This window comes from Apis cerana, linkage group LG4 (genome assembly GCF_029169275.1).
Source record: "Apis cerana isolate GH-2021 linkage group LG4, AcerK_1.0, whole genome shotgun sequence".
In the NCBI taxonomy this organism is placed as follows: domain Eukaryota; kingdom Metazoa; phylum Arthropoda; class Insecta; order Hymenoptera; family Apidae; genus Apis; species Apis cerana.
The window spans coordinates 9,165,419-9,189,133 of record NC_083855.1 but is presented as its reverse complement, the minus strand read 5'-3'; the positions used below and the strand labels follow the sequence as shown (position 1 = coordinate 9,189,133).

Sequence of the window (23,715 nt, the reverse complement as noted above, 5' to 3'; positions counted from 1 at the left end):
GTATGCGCTTGTAAGTAGTTTTTAATGGTTTATATCAACCTTGAATTGATTATATTTAAAAGATCATCGCGATAACGTAGGTGCAGAAAATAGCTAATACTTGGTTACTTAATATAACGACTGAATTAATTCACGAAAATCTTTTCACATAGTTTTAAAATAATTTCTTACAATTCTAATTTCTTCTTTTTACAATTTAATATCGTGAATCACCTTCTCTTCGTCAACGAATCCTTGGAACTATATCATAAGAACATTTACCTTGAACTTTCTTCGCTCTTATCACTCTTCCCAATTATTCTTATCAATTCTTTTCTTTCGGATCAGATAGATATCGCACCTTTGCTATCAAAGCTCACGCAATTCGAAAATATATTCTCTTCGTCCAAACTTTTTTTTTTTTTTTAAATAATTCGTTCTTCAAAAAATTGCGTAGATGAAATTATAAGATTTGCGAAAGGTCGTACGAAAAAATTGCAAGTTATCGATGTAATAGCGAATGGCAGTGTAACGTCGATGAGTCAGGGCTCGAGAAGTCAGGGCCTCGGTATTATACGCTACGCACTCCCTAATAAGGAGGGGTTCTTTAACGCGGGGGTCGCGTGATTTGTTTTCCACGGCAAATTTCGACGATAGACATCTCAAGAGTTCGATTTCTTTACTCTAATCGTCCAGACGAGATAACCTGTCTGTAATTAAAAACACTACTGTCGGAGTTTTTCGTGTCGTAAATAATCCTGATATTATTTAATTACCCTTTGGACGATTTATAACATTTATTTTTTTTCTAATTGATTCAACGAATTAATAAAATACTCTCCACGTAACGCTCGTGTGCTCATAAATTCGAAAATTTTTAGATATAATTAAATATTAAGGTAACAATTTGAAAAAAAATTTAACAAAAGAATAAAGACGTAATTGAGAATAGTTACCGATGTTTCGAGGTTAAAGGATCAGTGTATGGAAATTAGGATAAATACATCGCCGCACGATGTAGTAATAGCGTGAAACAAGATCGGCACAAGCAACTAAATATAACTGCAGGATAAGTAACGATTACTCGTCATTTGCAGGGATACGTGGCGTAAAAAATTACGAACATGGTATACGCGATAGTTAGAGGTTGGTAACAGAGGAACTTGATGCGAGATAATTTTTACGAGGGAAATCAAGGATCAATTGTAAGATTCGAGTAACGAAAGTTCAATTCCTTTTTTTTTTCGTTTATTTATTTAAACCCATTTATCTGGAAATACGATCAATTAAGGACCGCTGCTACGCCACCGATTTTAATGGAAACGCGAGTGGGTAGGTTGTTCCGTTGGTCGGTGTGGACTCATGAAGGGTTGAAAAGCAGAGGCAGAAGGGAACCGACTGACCAGTCGCTTATATACCCGATCGAGATTAGCATAAGGTTGCACGCGAAGCTGACGTTCAGGAATAGGATAAGGGAGTTAGGTGGCCGTTTCCTCGGCTACCTTACCTCTCAACCTACAACCGATTTCTGTGCGTACGACTTCTGCCTCGCTCATTTTCCGTCCCGTAAAACATATGCTCGCGCGACAACCTCTATTTATGAAACTTGCTGTTTTAAGTGCGAACGAAACGTGGACAGTTATGTAAATACGTTAATACAAAATTTTCCAATTAATTCTTATACGATATGTAATTTTACCTCCACTTTTTCAACCTCTTCACTTTTCTTTTCTTTTTTTTTTAAATAAGAAATTTAATAATCCGAAATTGATTCGAAATGTTGATTTAGATATCGATCGAGAAAGCGTCCGACGTGTTTCTCGACTTTTCGTCCGCCTTTTATTCCAATTCCCTCGCGATTGATAAGACGATGGCGTGTGACGGGTCGAAAATAAATGCCAAGAAATGTCTCGTATTAAACGTACGCGAGTGTGGAAGTTAAGGGTGAAAGGGACCAAGAAGTGTGACTGACCCATCGAGGTCACCGGTACCAACAAGCTTCATTTGCATTCGAACAATGGATACTTCTTTTAGTGGTATTTCGTGCCGCGATACCATCGTTACGAGCCGCCACCATAACCTTCTCGCGGATAACGATCTCTCGCCGTTAGAAAAAGAAAAAAAAAAAAAAACAATTTCGCTGAAAATATATCATGATCGATCGTGAAACCATAAACTCTAAACCATGGGTTAATGGCGAAGGGATCATCGTTTTGATCATCGGCTTGGACTTCGTGCAAATGCCATCGCGCTTTAATATTATGCGACCCAGTTTTGGCTACGTATACACGAGCAAGATTGTTCCGGGGGGAGGGTTGGCTTCATTTTGCATGTCCGGTTTTCACGTTCTAATTTATAAGGGCTCGATATGAGATAGCAGTTTTTACGTATAGCAGTTTAAGCACAGGTGATATTGTTAAAACGAGAATTATTTTGGAACAGTTGGAACAGATGATTGCAAAGTCGTATAAATTGCGAAAACTGGAATCGTTGATTTTAAAAATATTTTTTACGATTTTTACGATTTTTTCCTTTTTAATTTTTCATTCCTGCTTTAAACTCAATTCTTGAAGAAACTATATCGTAGAATGATTTGATAAATGTTAAACGATAATGACAGATGTCGAAGATCCAATTGATTAAATCTGTAATTAATCATTTCTTGCTGTAAGAACGTTGAAGATAATGGTAGCGTATTCGTTGTGAAACCGATAGATGGTAGCACCATACTGGTGAATAAAATATTTTTTTTATTATTAAACAAATGTTACGTATTGAACGTTACATAAATAAAAATTAAATTCTTAATGTTAGTTAATTGCAAAGGATAAAATTAAAAGTATTATTGAATTAATTATTTTATTGCTTAAAAAAAAAAGGTATGAAGGTGTACAAATGTATTTAAAGTATTGATGTGCAGAGATCATTAAATTTCTAAATTTAAACGGATGAGTCATGATTATGTACTTGAGAATTAAATTCATCAAAGATAAACGCTTGTACTTATTACCGTAGGCACGTAGGCAAAAGATCAGTAAATATAAAGGTAATATAATCGTTATTTTTTTTTAAAATTATTATAAAATAAATATATTAAATATACTTATTACTGCGCTTATACGAACTTGTTGACTATTTACACAAATTATTTTAACTTTACACTCTCTTAACGAAAATTATATAAATATTATCGTATAAATAAACATTTTTATCGAATATAAAATGATGATCGTTGTTCAATTATAACTCTGTCGTTTCTATTTTTTTGCCAAGAGGATTGACGATATTATTTTGCATTCTATATATGGGTGAACTTCGATGGAAGTCATTTGGTATATCTGGAATACTTTCCGCGCTACAAAATCAAAATTGATTTTCTGTTATATCGTTAATTTTAATTCGAACATTTAAAAATCTATTCCATGAACAACTGACAACCATACCTTGAAATGGAAGACACTCTTGGCTCTATATAATACGGTTTATCATCGTTTCTTTGGTTTGCGTTAGCTTCGTTCATTATCTCTTCGTTGTTCAGTGCATTTTCGTCCAAGGAATCTCTTTCGGACATATGACTGATCGACTCGTCACTTTTAAACCATTCGTTCTCGTAAGCGTGCATCCATATGGGATTGGAACCTTCCACGCTGTGCTTGTTGGTGTTCGGTACACGGCCAGGTCCTCTGATAAATTCCGCGTCTGACGTTCCTTAAACAAAAGCGAATGATTTTCGTAAATTATTACTCGATAACAATCGACAATAATAAATTTAACGATATGTATAATAATATTTACCGAACGGGGTGGCGTTAGCTGCTTTTAATTGCCTTCGAAACGAGGCCCTCTGCGAGAGACAGAGGGCTATGCAGAGAATTAGCAGAGCTCCCAGAAACAAGGTCAAAGTCAGAAGCCAAAAAGTGGTTCCCGCTTGCTCGTACTGAACAATCGGTTGATACTGGGCCGCTTGCGTGTCCAGAACATTGAATTCCTTGAACAGGCCGTCGAGCTTCTCTATATTTCTGTCGACCAACTCGAGAACCTCCGACACTTCGAGAATGGAATTGTCTCGACGATTTACAAGGTGCATGTACAAGTCGGTCTTTGTTCGATCGACAGAGCCATCGTGATTCTCGTGAATCTTGTATTCGTCGATGTTGACTATAGCCCCGGTCACGTTCCCCAATATTCTGAAAATTTATACTTGTCAAAACGACTGTGAAAAGTTAATTCATTTGAAAAAAAAATTAAAATTTTTATTTGTAATTTTGAATATTTTTTTCCCCCCTCCGAGTATAGATGCTCACTCTCTAAACGTTTCTATTTTATTCCTTATTTCTGGTGGATGTTGTCGCAATACAAAACGAACTCTCTGATCCTCCCTTAACAAATAAATAAACACCCTCGCGGTATCTTCCAATCCGTAAGTATCATTTGCCAGCACCTGTTCGAATAATAAGATTAATAAGATTTTTCTTTTTAAATAATGATTTCTCAATTTGAATTACCCACCATAAAGTCAAAATATCCTTTCATCCCTCTTTGAGGATCGAAATTTAAGCTCACTTCGCCGGTGAGTTTGTTAACGAGAAACGGTTGCAACTCGATATCGTCTAAACCCTCTGTCAAAGTCATGTGTATCTTGCCAATTTGATAATAATTGACCACGGCGTTGTCGTCCGCGTCCAGATCAATCGCCTGAAAAACCACCATTTCCTTTCAATTCTTCTTTTCCCTTTCTTTTTCGAAACGTAATAATTTCATTTTTCCCTCCGAATTATCAACTCGATACCATACTCCACCTTGATTTGCATAAATTGAGAGGCAAAATCAGCTTCGGTCGTGACCCCTCCCGTAAATATTTTACTGACAAACTTGGGCGGGTTGTCGTTTACGTCTATCAAGTTTATAATAACTTTCAACGTGGTGTCGTTGGTTTCGTCGAACAACGTCTCGTTTGCCGGAACAATGTTGCAATCTTCTGTCGCTTTGATGATTAACGAATGTTCCTCCTGCTGCTCCCTGTCCAATATCCTGGCGGTCTGAAAACGATCCTAATTGTAACATTTTCATCGAGCCAGCATCGATCGAGACGTACGGTTAATTCGTGTTTGAAAATGTCGAGGACGAAGAGTCCATCGTCGTTGCCATTGATTATGAAGTAGCACACTTGGGTGGGGGGATCATCGAGATCGTCAACCTCGTCTTTGTCGATTGTTTCCGGCAATTGTACCGTTTCGGATCCTGGAGCTTGCTCTTCCGTAAAGTTGATGTTGAACACGTCTACCAAAAATTGTGGTTCGTAGTCGTTAATGTTTCGTACGTAGATTATTAGATCTAGGTCCGTGCTGAGCGGGGTTGGAGTTCCTAGATCGTAAGCTTCCACTCTGATCTGACGTGTGCAAAGAGAGATTAGGTATTATTGTGTATCTTATTGCGATTTCAATCGATTGATCGGTCGATTGATTTATTACCTCGTACAATTTTTGCGTTTCTCTGTCCAAAGGAAGTTTTAGCGAGATAATTCCGGTTATATCGTCGATGTGGAAAGTTCTCCAATGGCCGGCCAAGTCTTGTTTCAAACGATAATGAACGTCCCCGTTTGGACCGGTATCGGCATCTTTGGCTTCGATTTGTATGATCGGTGTTCCGACTGTTACGTTCTGTGGATTTTTATTCTTGCATTTTTTATTTTTTCTTTTTTTAATATTATTTGTATCGCGGGTATCGAAGCGCAATTCACCTCTGGTATTCGAATAGTCGTGTTGTGCTGTGGGCTGATAAACAGTGGCGGATTATCGTTGTAATCGGTCACGCAGATGTGCAGAACAGCAGCGTCTTTGTTGGACGGGCTGCCCAGATCTCGTGCTTCCAGGTGCAACGAGTAATTCCCGAACTTTCCTCGAAGCGGGTGCGCTGCCCTTATGTTTGCCGTCCAATAATCCGTTTGCTCCAACATGAACAGACCTAACTCGTTCCCGAAGAGAATTCGAATTTTCACGCGGCCATTTGGCGTCTTCGGGTCATCCGCGTCCTTCACTTTCACGGCGAAAATAAGATCTTTGATATCGTGGAACTCTGATATGGTGACGCACGTCGGGGGTACGTCCATTTTTGGTGGGTTGTCGTTAACATCCGTCACTGTCACCCTTAACAAATTTTTGTAATTGAGTTTTATTTGTGTTTAATTTGAACGTAAAATATAAATAAACTTACTGGATCTGTTTGAAAGCGTTTCTCGATTCACCAGCAGTGTAACCAAATTGATAATTATCCCAAGCCTCTATGACTAGAACGTAATTTTGCTTGGCTTCCCAATCGATCGAATCTGCCACAGTCAATGCACCAGTTTCAGGATGGATGGCAAACGTACCCTGTTGAGAGACATCTTCGATGATGGATCCTTTTCTTGCTCTTCATCTCGTGATAAATGTTAAGTAATTCGGGCTTACCTCGGATGACATTCTGTCTAAAAGATACGTAATCTTTCCATAATCTCCGCTGTCGGGATCTCTAGCTTGGATGGTGGCAATCTCCGTACCAATTTTAGAATTTTCCATTACGTTCAGGTTATTAATGTCGGTGACAAAGTACGGATTATTATCATTTTCATCCAATACTTGAACGTACACTTCGGAAAGACTTGATCTGTTAGTAAAGCAAAATTGTTAATTGAAACTAAAAATGAATTTTTACGTGAAAATATTAAATTAATATACGTTTAAAAATATATATACGCGTTGTTATACATTAAAATATTCGAAAAACAGAGACAAACAAGAATGGAAGAATAAAGTCCAACGAATGAACGATCGATCGATCAAAAATTCGAAAGAACAAGTTTACCTGGGTGGAATTCCCGAGTCGGTGGCTCGAACCGACAGATTGAGCCAGGAATATTGCTCTCTATCGATTTTGTTCGCAACCACCATTTCACCCGTTTCAGAGTCAAGATGGACTAAATCCGTGAGTTCTTTAGGACTTTCCAAGGAATACGTAATGCTTCGATTTTTGTCAGCGTCATCAGCCACGATGTTCGCGATGTTCACGCCATTTTTACTGTTCTCTGTCACCGATCGTCTATAAAATGGCCGGCGGAATCGTGGATTGTTATCGTTCTCATCCTCGATTATTATGTTCAACGTTGCTGAAACGATGATGAGAATTTACAAAATAAAAAAAGTTTCCTACCCTCTTTTTATCCTTACTTTTCTACTAACCGGATGCAGTCTGTATCCCCCTGATCGCAGCCAAATCTTCAACGATCAATCCCAATCTTATCGTCTCCACTCTCTCTCTGTCTAACAATTTAACCACGCGAAGCAATCCATCGAGTGCGTTCAATTCCAACGTGGACAGATAATCGTACTCTTGGATCTTGATTAACGTCCCTTCCTCGTTTCTTGCCTCCGAAGAATTCGGATCGATACGATAACGCAATATGGGCGCAATGTCTGGATCATTAGCGACAATACGGTGCACGTAAGCTCCAACCTAAATAATAAAATTGCGTTTCATAAAAAAAGTGTTTCATAAATTTCTTTTGAAATCGAGACATATCATTATATCATTATCTCGCAGAAATGTTTATGAAATAATATATCGTTAGTAGGTAAAACATTTTTTTCTTAAAGAAATTATTCATGGAAGAGGAACACACTGTGAGTATTTTCACGAGTACTCACTGTACTCAAAATTTTATCTTGCAAAAGTATTTATAAAATAAGATTTAAACTCGTTAACGCTCAATTTCCACAGATGAAACATTTTCTCCCATAGAAATTATTCGTGGCAGACGAACACGGATCGCGTACCTGTGTGTTTTCACGAATAGTCACTGTACCAGGATCGATGAAAACAGGTGGTTTATTATTAACATCGACGATAGTGATGTTGACCAGAACTTCGGCCGTTCTTTGAATCTCCGTTCCACTGTCGATCGCGATAACGTTCAAGCTGTACCTCGTTGTTTTCGGCGAGGTTAGATCAGGATCTAAATTGGATCCCGGCGCAACCCTAATCACCCCTATTTCCGGGCTTATTACGAATTTATCGCCCGCACCGCTTTGGATTCGATACACTAATTTGTTGTTGGGCGAGGACAAATCTTTATCCCATGCTTTAACCTGTACGACAAGGATACGTTTATTACAAATTTTATCTCGTAACGCAACGTTTGATGGGAATGAAACAATATGGTACTTGAACCACACTGGTGCCACCAGGCAGATCCTCCGGAATGCTTCTTTTGTACAACGTTCTCTCGAATGCGGGCGTGTTATCGTTGATGTCCTTCAGGTAAATAATTAATGGCGCGTCCGAGCTCAGGCTTGGGCTGCCCATATCCCTGGCTCGCACTGTCAATCTCAATGGGCGCACCGACGTTTCCTTGTGCCCTTGACTGATCGGCAAAGCCTCGTAATCCAAAGGCGTTGTGGGGGTAATAATCCCTTGCCTCGAATCGATACTAAAATTCCTCGAAAATTCTCCCGACACTAAGGCGTACACCACTTCGCTGTTCTTGGTACCTGGTTCGAGGAAATTTGAGCAAATGGTAATCGATATCGAACGAAGAATTCTCTATGTATATATATATATAGAGAAAGAGGTGAAAGTACCATTCAAATCGATGTCGAATGCCTCGACGATTAATGGCGATTGAAAATGATCCTCGTTTTCAAGAAGCACCGCCTCGTATTTGTTTTGCAGAAATATGGGCGCATTGTCGTTAACGTCGTTTACATTGACGATCAGTTGGACGGTGTTGCGATTCCCTTTCCCGAGATCGTCCCTCGCTTCCACGGTTAAATAATGTCGAGATACTAGTTCTCGGTCGAAACTTGTCCCGGGTTCCTTAACCGTGATTATCCCCGTCAAAGGATCCATTGATAGTCTAAAACGGGTTCAATAATATTGTTAAAAATTGGAAATTTCTTTAAATTACGGGGAGCATATTTATATAAATTGTTAAAATCGTATATTCCAATTTCTTTGTCAAATTTCAGGATACAAAATTTGAGTGTCTTCTCTTTTTCTTCTTCATCTTCAAATTCAATTTCACATTAATTGATAGTAGAAACTTACGCGTGTGCAATACTGCCACCTAGATTCGTGTATCTAATCCCAGGCGTCCCAAAATTGCCACTGTCCTCGTCCAAGGCTTGAACCCACGCCATCGTGGTCCCAACAGCGCAGTTTTCCGGAATCGATACTTCGTATTTCTCTTCCGTGAACTCCGGATAATTATCGTTCTGGTCTTTTATAAAAACGACCACAGGCACTTTGCTAAGTTTCGGCGCCAATGTCACTACCTCCTTCGCGATTAACGTGAAATTTACCGCTAAAACAACGAAATTATCACGATCTTTCGAATTTAAATATTTGAGAATAATCGAACGAATAGATACCCGATCTAGTCTCGTAATCTAGCTTGCTCGAATTTTTGACGCGTATCAGGAAGGGAGCCTCGTTGATTCCTCTGGACGGGGTTACGTCGAAAATTCCGTCGTCACCTTCGATGAACATTCTAAACGTGCCATTTGTACCCTGGAATAAAATTGTTCGTGAGAAGGATGCGATACTGTATAAACAAAAAAAGAAAAATATTTCGAGATGGATTGCTTAAATTTTACCGAGCAAAAGAATCGAATGCTATAACGCATATAAGAGTTTGTAAAAGACTTTTTCTCCATTTTAATTTCTCCGGTCGAAACGAAACCACTTTCTCATAAACTGTACGCTACAGAATGCTAACTAATATTCGCGAAACACCTGTTGGTTGAAACATATTCTGGAAGCGAAAACGAAGAAGATATTCGACGAATACATTAGCATCCTGTAATTGCGCATTCGTCGAAATTCATATTAAATCATCGATCTTCCTTTTCTTTCCTTTCGCCTTATATTTTATAGGCAACGTAACATTATCCAACATTATCCGCTTCTCACCAAGTCATGATCGTAAACTTCCGGTATCGCATCACCGATGAAATTAACCGGTGTATTGTACGGCGCGTTCTCGTTTATCTCGGCACGATATCTCGGGCTACGAAACTTGGGGGCCTCGTCGTTCACGTCCGTCAGAATGATGGTGACTTCGGTGGAAACCGATGGCGCGGGCACGATCTTCGACACTTCTCTCACGGTGATTTCCAGGATGAAAGTGCCGTCGGCGTTCTCCTCCGCTTCTCGATCGAGTTGCGCCCTGGTGAACACCAGGCCGGAAGTCGCGTCTATGTCGAACAGATACCTCGGCCCCTGGCTGATGCTGTATACGATTTTGTTGTTTATTCCCTTGTCGCCGTCCACTGCCCGCACTGTAACGCGTATTTCACGATTTTAATAAAACATTTCTAACTATTAACTGTAACGATTCGATCGTAATCGAAGAATGAATTTCATAAGGCGATTAAATTTTAAAATCGTTTGGGATGCGAACCGTGAAACGTTTCCTGAGTCTTTGAAAAAAAAAAAAAAAGAGAGAGAAAAATTAACTGGTAAATTAGAGAATACTTTATTACTAATTTTACGGTGAGTGAAAGTAACGGAGCTTGCTTCTAAAAAAGACATAATTCTACGATATTTATTTCACTTGCTTCGTTGGATATTTTGTAAATTTAAAATTTGTAATTCAGAAATTAATTTGAGGATTTGTCTTAAAAATTTGTTTCGTTCCTCTTTTTTTTTTTTTTTTCCTTTTCGATTGCTACAGTTTCTAATGATATATAATAAATCGTTGGCTAACCGTGGAGAACGGATGTGCCTATCCTAGCATTTTCACTGATTCTGGCAACAGGTGTCATGGTTATGAACTCCGGAGGTTGATCCTCGACATCTTGAACTTTGACGAGTATCGCGGTTGTTCCTGTATTTACCTTTATTAAAGATAATTAAAGATATAATGAAAAACAAATATTACGTGAAATAAAGGTTTAAACGTTATTCTAAATACTCTCGTTGTTTTCCTTCGAATATTTTGCGAAGACATTTTTCAATGTAAACGATAATCAGCATGCGGGCTTTATCTTAAAACACAATTTTCGTACCCTTATATAAACGTACAATGAAACGGACAATCGTATCACGTCGATATACGTCTAATCTTTTTACGTGAAAATAAATTATCGAAAATAACTAATTTCTTTTCTTTTTAAACCTTTTCGTTTATCGCTCGATCGATCGCCAAAATCCTCAACTGGTACAAATATTTCTTTTCGTAATCGAGGCGGCCGACCAGCCGGATGACACCTTTCCCATTGACGGTCGAAATACTGAACACATCATTGTCCCCGTCCAGTTCCTGCAGGTAGTAAACCACCTGGCCGTGTGCCCCCAAGTCCGCGTCCGTTGCTTCGACCGTTGTTAAAACGCTTGGCCGGGAATCCTCGCGCAACGTCAAGGAAGTCGGATGTGGACGAAATATCGGCACGTTGTCGTTAACATCTTCGACGAGCAGCAGTAGACTTTGCGTGATGAAATTTCCCTCCCCTAATCTTCCGTCTGTCAGAGTCAACACCAGCGCGTACTCGTCCCTCACCTGAACGAAACGTAAAATTTTAATTCGAACTCAAAATTCTCAAAATATTTTACTTCTATCGAATAAAAAAGTTGGGAATTTTAAATGTAGCTTTGAATTCTCAAAGTCAAAATATTTTTCTGTAATCATAGGAAATATCTGGACAATTATACATTGTTATACTACGAAGGCACTATATATAGATTAATAATTTTGAAATCGATCGAAAAAAGGAATACATATATATATATATATATATTAGAGAGATAGGTTACAAATTTTCGACTTTTATCGAATAAAAAAGTTGGGAATTTTAAATATCGTTTAAATTTTCAAAGTCAAAATATCTTTCTGTAATTACCAGAAATATCTGGACAACTATACTGTTATACTACCACGATATATAGATTAATAATTTTGAAATCGATCGAAAGCTGATCCACTCTGATTCACAATATTCTTCTACAATTGTGTAATAAAAAATTTCTGAAAAAAAAAAAGAAATACATATATAATTAGAGAAACAAGTTACAGATAATAGAGCCAATTGATTTTCTCGCGCGATATAATACAGCTGGTAAATCGAATTTGCCTGGGCGGAACGCCATCTCGTCTGAGACGACAAAAAAGGAGCAAAATTGGAACGGATCATGAAAGCTGGACTAGCATGCAAACCACCCTATCGCTTAGAAAGTGGCGGCATTACCCAGATCATTATAAAACCACGACGAGAGACAATCTCTGTCGGTATGCGTGCATCGTCAAACCAATAATCACGCGGGAAGCGCGATATTCCCTCGGCGGGGATTAAGCCTGCACGCGAACGGTCACGTTTTAAGAGAGACGATGATGACAAAATAACAAGTTCCACGAATAGATCAGGCGTGGATCGGGGACGGTTGCACGGTTCTTTAGTTCCTTCGCTCGTCCCCGAGTTTCTCTTTAATATCTTCGACATCGATGTGATCGAGCCTACTATGCGTGAAAGATATTCAGTAGGATCGCTCGTGCGAGATGAGCAACAAAATTATTTTCCCTCGTCGACTCTCGGTGTAAAAGGTAAAAATTTTTATTTTTCCCCACCCCGTTTCGAAGCAACCCTACTTCGATCACTGACATTTATTGGTTATTTTGTTGATCATACGATTATAACGTGAAATTTAATTATTTATTATCGAATTCTGTTCGAAATTTAGAAAATTAACATATAACCCATGCATGGTAATTTATATCTGTTAATGTTAGAGAGAGAGAGAGAGGGAAGTAGGATTCAGTTTTAGATAATTTCACTTATTCTTCATTATCCTAAAAGGAATTTTGTCTCTGAAGAATAAAGTTACACTCGAGATTTCTTCATCTCTACGTAATGACAAAGTTAAGCCAAATTTTCTTCCACTAAGAAAGTTTACGATTCCAATTAGAATCTAAAACGTTCCAAAGATACTTTCAGGAACCCGGTTCCAAGAAAACTCTTCCCGAAATTCTTCGCATGTGTCCCTTCTCTAATCGCATTAACGAACTTACCAATAATCTTAATAGAATTAATATTGAATTACCATAAACGATGAAACGATATTGGAAAACGATATCAAAGTTATTGTCGATACAATCGAGAATATCCATGGAATAAAAGGATTGGCGTGAAATAGACCGTCTCGGGTCGAATTACCTCTCTGTCCAGCAATTTGTTCAAGTAAATATTGGCCTCGGTTGGGCTAAAATTCTCCACCCGAATCACGTCGCTGCCAGGTTGATCCCTAACGCCGAACGTCAGGCTGTCACCGTCAGGATCGACGCCGCGAAGCCTGTAAATTAAACTGCCTGCAACAGAAACCAGTCGGCACGAATCGCAACGCGATACACCAGGAAACGATAAAGACGTGATTAATTTAAACGCGTGGAAACGGTGATATCGGGGCGCGATGATATCGAGGATGGTTGAAACAGGCGTGGAAAATTTGTACGAATTTTTTAAAGAAATATATTTATCATCACGGGTATAAATATTTCTGGTGTACGATAATGAAACTTAATCTCGAGATTACGAGCATTGATCGAAACGAAAAGGGGAAGGATAATGGGGAGAAAAAGATCAAAATTAAATTACACGTTTATGTTTTATGGTATATTTTAGCAATAAAGAAAATAAAGTGATTATTACAATTTGAAATTAATCCTGTAATTAAAAAAGGAAGTAATAATTTTACGAATAATTTTCTCCCCCCCTGTATAAATAATTTATACAGAAAAGTAATTACGTGCCAAAGTGGATTATTTTTTTCTTCCTCGTTTAAAAATATGATATATGAGAAACATAATGTTATATTGTCGGTGATTTTTTAACGAAGTTTCGAGTTTTTAAGGAATGTTATTCCGTTCTGATCCACGTGGCGTGTTAACCGAAGCAGAATCAAGTTCCATATGTCCTTACCAACTGGCGTATCAGGACCTTCTTTCTGCCTGAGAATGATTTCCGTTTGGCCGTCGATCAGAAAACGCGGTGGATTGTTCCTTGCCGAGCAACTGGACAAAAGGCAGGCGAACACGAAACCGAGCCATTCCAACTTAAACCTAGGCCTCTTGTAGGATCGCAACAGCCATGAAAACGTGATGATCGGCTTCGTCGAGGTCATCTTGATGGCAAACTTCGCTTAATTGGCATGATTATCGTTGACCGCCGACTGGAAACTTTCTTAACTTGCTTCCAATCTGAAATTTTTAAATAAAAAAAAAAATTGTTACCATTCGGAAACACGATTTTATCGCAATAAAAGCGTATTGATTGATTAAAAGTTAAAAATTTTTTCTTCTAAATCTATCTCAAATTTCTAATTTCAACTAAAGCAAGTAACAAGCTCGTTATAGCAATAATTTGATTCGTACTGGAATAAAAAATTAGTATTTATCGTACTTTCACAACGAAATGATTGAAGACGTATTAAAGCGCGTATTAAAATATCAATTAAGAAACGGTTGTACTAACAATAATTAATACATTCGTTGAAGCATTCAAGCAAACATTCTATCATGTACTATGTATAAAATCCTATTAATAAATTACTACGATAATCAGTTGGAATATATCAAACTCGTTTTGAACCTATTTATACGTTAAACCAGAGAGAAACTGCGTACATTATTTATAGAAAAGAAATGATCTTTTTTTTTTCTTTTTTCTTTATTTTTTTTTGGAAAAAATTCAAATTCGTAGAAGCATTTAAATTGATGCGCCACTTTCGAGCGCGTGTCACTTTCACGCTCGTATCAATAGCTCGGTGATTTTGCTAAGAAGAAGGGGGGCCGACTTCTAGGAATCGAAACGAGTCCACGGAATCGTGTGGATCTCAAAGTTAATTAGTTCAATGGCGCAACGTTGGATGCCGTAATTGGTGGCGTTGGAGAAAACGAGGGAAGATGGGGAATGGAGAAGAATCGAGGAAAGAGATAAAAGTAGCTAACTCGGGCAGAAGGAAAGCGCGAGTAAACCGGTTGTCGGATGAAAAAGGTTATAGATTTTCTCGTGGCACGCGAACCGATTTCTCCCGATGGATGAAAATTCATCCTCGATAACGTTTTGCCCGTGTATCACAATTGAGAAAATTCAGGAAAGTGGAGAATAGAAAATTTACAAAATGGAAATTTTACAAAGCGGAGAAGTAGAAAGTTTGAAAGACTTGGAGAATGGAAAAATTTGCAAGGTGTGGGAAAATAAAAAATTGGCTAATAGTAGACGTCATCGACGATATGTTATTGCCACCTAATTAAATAAATTTCGATCGATGAACGGGCTATTAACGAAGGAAATATTAATTTAAAATTCCGTCGATATCTCGCTTCGTTTGCCTTGGCAATCAGGGATCCTTCGTTTATGAACCATTTGTTCGACTACATTAGCGTGTAATTAACAAGATCCGAGTTATATTACCTGTGTAAACTATTGTTTGTTTTATGAATATATAAGTATTGTTATATAATATAGTTATAATGATATTTGAAAGAAATTTTTTTTTTATCTCTTCAAAGATTACGACGTCATAATCGAGCGTTTCAAGAAAGGAAATTAATTTTTAACGGCGATCTTCGCACCTGTTACGTTCAATTTGTCACTTGATAAACTGTTTCCCCCTTTACTTTCTCTCCACGACAAAATGCTTTGTGTTCAATGTCAAGATTGTCAAGAGTCACGAATGAGCACAATTAAACGAAGTGAAAGCTCGCAGGAAGTCGCAGTTGGTTTCTCACGACGTCGTTGTTATACCGCATAACTGTAATACAAGCGTGAAAAAACGAAATGAGTTCCGTCTTCCAGAAGAAACCAATTTGTGAGACATTGGATTCTACGCTTCATTCTCTTCGATCTCGGATGATTTGCCTCAGATTTTAACCTTATTTTACTTACGTTTCAATTCTAAATATGTTCTAAATATTCTCCTTTCCCCAATGGAAATAATCTAATTTACAGAAAAGTTTAATTCGATTTAGTTTAAAGGAGAATTTACATATTCGTATAATTGTTGAAGCATAATCGAACATTTTATTTAATAGTTTAAGAAATATACAACATTTTTGCGGATGGATGAATTCGAATAAAATGGAAAGGCGTAAAATTGTTATCGCGTGCAACCATTAATTACATAACAATTCGTTCGTTGACCTTGCATCTACTTACTTGCACGTCCAACGATAACTTTCAATACAATTTTGCTTTTATTCGAAAAATGTGGATCGAATATTTCGAGTATAGATAGATGAGAATCCAGAGAAGCTAAATTAATCTTAAATCGTTGAATAATGAAATTATCATCTGTAGATTACACGATAGATTCTACGCAATGCTATTTCAGATAAATGGTTAATCGGAACACCGGAGATCTGTGATACTTTAATTAATATAAGAATTAATTGCTGAACGTAATAATAATGACACTTTATCATTAAAATCATTAGAAATAACATAATGTGATTTCATTATCACGATTTTGTAATTCTAAATTAAATAAGGATATTTTTTTAAAAAATTTAAAATATATGATATAAAGTATTTCGTTTGAATAAATTTTCCGGATTCGAGGTCTTAGCAAGAGAGCCATTTTCCTTAATTAAATGTTAAAATAAAAGTCGTATTTTTAATTAACGCAAATATTTTACGTTGGAATCACCGGTTTTTATAAACATATATATATCATTTCCTTCTTCAGAAAAATTATTAATTTCCCTCCAGGCAGATCAACATTTTCATTTATTAAAAATTTTTCCCTATACAATATTTCCTTCGCTCTTTGAATTTAAACAATTTTCTTCGCTTATACAATTAGACCTCTAGATTTTATCTACTTATGTAATTATAAATAATTATAAATAATTACATAAGTAGCGGTAACAGTTAGAAAAATTATCATCGATAAATATTCAATGGTGGATGGAAATCAAAAAGCTTGTAACAGTGAAATTTATCGTATAGAGGTAAAAACGTTAATGGGCGAAATAACATTCGGACGAGAGACTTGCGCGCAAGATAAATGGAAAACTTATGCTTAAGAGAACAATATTAGCCGGCGATTATCACGCGATCGATCAAGAGCGCCGAATGCAAATTACGGTGGCGGGCCGGGATGAAGTGGTGGACGGTTGTTGAACCACGCCAACTTCATTAAACGCCCGTTCAGCGACTTCTCCCCGGTGGTAACTCGTTCGCCATTCGTAGACAGAGGCATCCGGCCGTGGTCAGTGGTCTGCAAGGCCGATGCCCGGAAACCAGATAGTTAAGCCAGATTACGAAACACCATTAATTCAGTCCCGAAGAGCATCTAGATTAGCAGAAGGAGTCGTGACCGAGATGACCAACCTTTCTTCCTCTTTCTTCGAAATTACGCATCATACGTAACCGCCACTTTTCTTCTTCTTCTTCTTCTTCTTCTTCTTCTTCTTCTTCTTCTTCTTCTTAGGAACACCGTTTACGCGTAATAATTGTAGCTAACCACGTGTATTCAAATTTAAATTTATTCCCTTTTCTCGAGATCTCTGAAGCAGCTTGGTAATGTTTAAGTTTCGTGCATCAGATTTCACGATTCTTGCGAATATTTCCTCCGTTTAATGTATAAATTTATACGCAAGGTGGTACGGTGGTTACTTCAAAAAGTTTCTTCAAAAATCAAATTGTTCGAAAGAATTAAATTCTTCGGCTGTAAAGATGGAAGCAATGTTCGCCAATTTTCTGTTTGAAACAGAAATTTTCTGTTTATTGTTTTAAATGATAAGCGATAAGCGATTGATAGATAAGGATAGATTCGAATGCACGCGCGCGAAAATGTTTTTCGCGCCGCGAACGGTTCGACACTTTGGGAATACTTACGAATATATGCCATGTAGTGTTCTTGTTGCCAACAGAGTGTGTCGGCCACGCTCTTGACTTTTAAGACTGAAGGTTCGTTGTTTTCATACGATCCGAAAATGGCACCGTAACAATTAGGGCGATAGTACGCTGATTGAAGTTTACAGTTACATTTCTTTCTATCTTTTTTCTTTCTTTTTCTTACTTATTCTTACGAAGAACAGCGGTCGATATTTATCGGCCGAAACACGCCGTTACTCCGTAGATCTTTGGAAACCGAGTTTTCTGCACTTTATTCAAGGACGTACAGAAAAAACCAGAGCCTAAATCAATTGCCTCTTCTCTCACCATTTATTAATCAATACCGATGCAATTTTAAGAATCGACCTAATTTCAACTGAACATTCCGTAAAGAACTATCTCTAATACCGTTGCTTCTCATACCAATATAAGAATATTACGAACCGTAATATATACCATGAAAGATAGTACTTCACTCATCGTTTTATCCACCATCTTTTTGTTTCAACAATTATGAACCATTAAAAAGATTCCTACACGAATCGAATTCGAAACAAAAGATCCTGGCCAATTAACAGGCAGGATTGTCGATCCGAATGGCAAGGACGCCCATTGTGTCCCGCTCTGGAGGAAGCTTTTTATGCATGGTGTCGTCCGTCTAAAATAGACGGTAAGGTCGTGTTTCAAACGAGGGATACTCCGAGGTATTGCGTGACGTCATTTCCTACACCTGCCATGCATGCTTCCGAATGATAACACTGCACGTGGTATTGGCACACCCCACACACCACCGTCTCCTCCCCCCACGGCTTCACCCCGTCCAGGATGCATCGTTGCGTGACGGCCGTCGACTCGCATCGCCGATACGTTCCACGATCGTTCCTTCCTTTCCTTAACGCGATTCGCGTCGTTTTTCCACAACGATAAATTCCACCTTACGATTATAATCGTGCCTCCTACTTCGCTTCAGAAATTTTTCATTCCATCTCAGTCCGTTTTTTTACAGTTAGATGAGAATAATTTCATTCCTTGGCGAGATCAAATTCATCCATCGTGCGATAGAAGAATGCAACGTTTTACTCGATGAGTTTATATATATATATATAAAAGAATTTTTTCCGCCGTTAAATTCTATTTACGATTGCTTTAATGATAATTACCAAGCTTTTGAAACAACTTCCTTGGGAAGGTATTGATCCAATGGGTAGAGAAGGTAGTAGGTATTAATTTTGTACAATAGGCATTTTTTTTTTAATAATTTCTTTCTGAGCAATATCGAAAGAGAATTTGTAATCTCCACGCGTAATAATTACGCAATTTCTAAAAAATGGTGACATCGAACTATGGCTCTCTCGAAAGTATCAGTTACACGTACAAGTATTGGTTACTTCTTCGATCGAGTTACATATTCCTACCAAGTTATTGACTATGTAAGTATCCCCTGGTTGGCAAGCTAAACGAGTTACTACATCTCATTGAAAGATTAAGAGAATATTTCGTTCAGAAACTGGAATTAACGACAAATTGGTCGGGATATAATGCAATAATTTGGAATAATTATTAAGAATTATCTTTTCAGAGACGAATGTTTACAGCAATCGCGAGTTAAAAATAACAGGCTGTAATACGATTAATAGGCAATTGTTTCTAAAAACTCAATAAGAGGATTAATCTCCAATTAATAAAAATTTCTCTGTATTATCATAATTTCTTGAAAAGAATAACTGTACGATCTTAATAACGAATAATATTCCCACGCGCAACAATTATTCATATAATTAAACGCAATCTATCTCGTTAAATCGCGTCTTACGTCGTTTTAGTAAGCCGGGCTGCGTTAAATACATAATTCGCGTCATACACGTTGGTTCAATTATTTCTTTATTCCATATTTTATTGCTTTCTGTCTACGGTCTAATTCACGCTCCCCTTTAAAAATTCGTCTTTAAAAAAAAAAAGACGAAGCCTCGTGATTACGCAAAGCGAGATGTATTCCGTGAGAACGTGAATCCTCCTGTGGGTAAGAAACAACATCGTAGAAATAATTGCAAGGAGGCCAATAATGTTCAGGATAAATGAAAAAGAGAAATGGGAATTTCGTAATGTCGCTTGTTACGTGGCACGGATGAAAAGTGATTATGTCGATGTCCTTTATATCTCATTCGAGATTGCGTCATGAAATATTAATGGTTAATTGTTAATGGCTGATGTGTGAAGAGAGAGAGAGAGAGAGAGAGAGAAATCGAGGACAATGATCGTATTCAATTTTTGCAGCATTCGCGTCCCCATTGTTGGTTTTAATTTTCATTCTCATCGATTCTTAATCGTAGAATGTATACAAAGATTTATGAAAGGGAGATACGGTAAAATGGAACGTAAACATTGTCACGTAAAAATTGTTTTCACAATTCGACATTCGTTTTATTAATTTTAACATTTTATTTACGCGTCACTTGAAACTTATTACATATCCACTTACTTGCAATATATGTTTCTATCCCTTAATTACACAGGAGCAAATCAACGCTACAAAAGAATTTTTCTTTCCTTTCTCACAGACGACTATTTATGATAAGTTAACGTGTAGCTTCTCGTGTAACATACCTCGAAGCCTAATTCACAGAATCAGTTCTAATTGCATACCAGAGAATCGAATTATACACTGACATAATTCACAGAAGCGCGTTACCCGTGATAGACACGCTATCTGTAACTGTCATACTTTAAAAGTGTGCTGCCAAACTTGCCAAAAAAGAAAAAAAAAACAAAAAAAAGATAATCCGAAGTTGGGAAAAGTTTTCGCAGCAGGAACACATGCATATCGAATTTCTAAATTTTGATTGATACTTACGACATCCATCATAAAATTGTTCTTCTTCCGCCACATATTCTTGAAAATTGTCTACTTTGTTTCTATAATGTTGCACGAAAAAATGATTCTTTTCCCCTCCGATACTCTTGCACTCTTTAAAATATCTCTTATTTCGATTCGATTCTTTTGTTGAACGAAAACAATCACTGTCTCGGTAAACACACGCGCGCACACGCAACAGATACGATAATAAATCCACGTTCTTTCTAAACTTTCACTGGTAACATGTCACTTTACTTAAAAGTCACAATTTATTTCACTTTCGTTCGTGGAAATAATAATTCTTCCAACGTTATCCAAGATCTGCCCGACGTTCACGACGACTTATTTCATCGAGGACAATTTGCCAAGTTCGGTTTAAAAGCGAGATTTTGCTTAAGCAGCCTCGTTTCACAGTAACCGCCGTCTGTCAGCATGTTACTGATAAACCGTGTGGAAGAGGCGCAGCGTGTTCACCTGGCCAGGTGAGCTCTCGCCGGTATACTGAACGTTCGCCTACGGCAATAAACTCCATTTACCCACGGTAGTCGATCACCCTCACCGACTCTGTTTACAGCCGCCACCTTTACAACTAATCGTGTAAATCTTGAAAGAAACTTGCAAGAGATATCTTTTAAATAAATTTAATATTATTAAACGTCTATCCGGACAATTTCCTTTAATTTGACAAATCTTCAAACAGATGTAATTAATTTTTATTATGCAATCGTCTAACGCGCGCGCGTAAGTTCGACGTTAAAATTTAAAAAAATTGATCTGTATCTACTTTTGAAACGAAGAAATGGTTTCTTCTTCGATTATAAATATCACATCACGTCTTTGATCTCTTGGAAACGTTGGGAAGAAGTATCATATAGGGGGATAGAAGGAGAGATAGAAACGTCTATCGGTGATGTTTATCGAACGATCGGGGATCGGTCACCTGTTCAGGTGGACTCACGACGGCGAACTGAAGGCGGAATCGAGACAGAAGCGTGTAGAGGATCGGTGCCTGCTGTTTCGTTCTGCGGCGTGAGCACTGACCGTACACAGAATATCACAAACGTACGGTTGTTCGAAGTTAAATTCAGCCCATCGTGCTCCCCGAGCCATGCACCGACGGATTTCCCCTCTTTGTGTCGTCGTTGTGATCATTTGCGTTTCGACATCCACAGAATTTCACACTTGTGAGAACGAAAATGGAAATTTGGAAAAATCGTATTTCACAATCGTTAGTAGTTAACAATTTATGAAAAATGATCTTATTCTAGGATTTTTTAAAGAAAAATTAACGTTAGCTCTTATTAAAGATAAAATTCTGACGTCGTGTTATAATTTTAATTATTTATTTACAAAATATTGGTCCCTTGAAGAAATATATCATTTCTTCGTCTGCGATTAAACAACGTTGATTAAAGTCATTTTTTTAAAAATTTCAAAAGATGAAAAAAAAATGTGTTTCCTCTATTCCTCGTAAGTTTAACCCTTAAATTATGAAACTTTCCTGTTTTATCGTGCGCAGATGTTATCGACGAACAAGATAACCTACCGACGTCCCTTTCTCTTTTCCATTTAACGAAAGAACGGCCCAAGAAAATTTATGCATCTCATTTACGACGTGGCCATACGTATGCGCACGATTTTATCAATTCCAGATATTATTGATGCGTTATCCCGCGTCGAGGTACCGAAACCAGGTACGAAACGTACTTACCACAAGTTCATTGAATCAAACTAATGGTACTTCTTCATTCGCGTTTAGATGTCGCGCACTGTATTCGTTCGCTCGTCAATTTCGTTGAAAATAAATAATAAGTATCTTAATTTAAACTTTATCAAGTTTAATTAACTCAATTATAATCAAAATTTTAATATCTCATTCGTATAATTTTATAATATACATATATATATATTTTTTAATTTTGTTTCTTCTTTTCTCTCTTCTAGAAGAGATTGCGCAATATATCTTCTATTTATTAGAGGAATAAAAAAAAATATACGAATATATTATAATTATTCCTCAATTCTCGATTACATACGCGGCTTGCAATATCATATTCATATATTTCTTTTCATTATCGCAATTTTATTTTAATTGTTGAACAATAATTCAATATGTAAATTCTGAACTGTTTCATTTGATCAGACACTAAACTTTCTATTTCTATATAAACGGGGTATATTCACACTGCTGTATTACTTACCCACTCTATACACCTGTCAAAACAATAGTCATAAAGATATAGAATACAAGAGAAATATCTTCTTCCTTTTTTTTCCAAGCTATATAATCCAGTATCGAAAAATAAAATATCTCTTGTACGTGTGTATATATAGTTCCGTGGTAGTTCAATTGCTCGTTAATGCATCGTACCCCGTTTGGTGACTCAGAGGATCGGACTTCACGGTCACACGCACCTACCCACTACCACGTAGCTCCAAGATAGCGAGCAGATTTTATTTTAAGGAGGACAGGTCTTTCTTCTCTTCCCTAGGACTTGTTCCCCGTGTTCAAGAACGTTACGTGATGTTACTGTAAGAGTTTCCTCCTCGTTCGGTCGAAAAGTGTACGTACATTGTACACGGTGAATTCCAAGAGGACTGACCTTTCGTACTCCTTTATGCACACGAGGATGAAGTAACTGTACCTACGTGATTTTTATTTGTACCATGTTCACAATGGATCCTAACGCTATACATCACGTGTACGCGTATTCATCTCTTGAAAGCTGAATTCACATACGCGGCGGCTACCCGATTTCACGTCACTTTCGGCCACTTTTCTTCTTGACGAAGTAACTCTATGCGAAGTTCGCGCGAATGGCGCAACAGGATTCTTCTTTTGTTACGTAGAAACGAGAGTTTCCATGCGTATATTGCAAATTTTTCGACAACGAGTATTTTAAACAGTGATGGCAATAGGCGAGTAGAAGGGAGAATTAATTATGTGTATATTACAAATTTTTTAAAAGAATATTCTTTAGGGTAGTAATATTTTTAACGAGAAATTAATAGGGTGGT

General features: G+C 37.4%; 2 protein-coding genes across 2 annotated transcripts in view; one reads left to right on the top strand and one right to left on the bottom strand.

Moving 5' to 3' along the window:
* Positions 1-23,715, top strand: part of LOC107999044 (EGFR adapter protein) — a 232,051-nt gene that overhangs the window by 7,217 nt on the left and 201,119 nt on the right. The gene's annotated exons all lie outside the window — the stretch shown is intronic.
* On the bottom strand, positions 2,820-21,745 carry LOC107999043 (cadherin-23). The gene is made up of 24 exons (XM_017058676.3): positions 20,695-21,745; positions 13,923-14,200; positions 13,161-13,312; positions 11,132-11,512; positions 10,721-10,850; positions 9,925-10,292; positions 9,384-9,522; positions 9,061-9,316; positions 8,595-8,869; positions 8,179-8,504; positions 7,791-8,102; positions 7,197-7,470; positions 6,823-7,123; positions 6,429-6,624; positions 6,193-6,350; positions 5,720-6,125; positions 5,451-5,639; positions 5,075-5,368; positions 4,779-5,018; positions 4,489-4,674; positions 4,284-4,420; positions 3,775-4,166; positions 3,423-3,687; positions 2,820-3,334 (listed from the first exon to the last, which is right to left on the bottom strand). The coding sequence occupies exons 2-24, from the start codon at positions 14,122-14,124 to the stop codon at positions 3,220-3,222; spliced, it is 5,694 nt and encodes a 1,897-aa protein (XP_016914165.2). The 5' UTR covers positions 14,125-14,200; positions 20,695-21,745; the 3' UTR covers positions 2,820-3,219.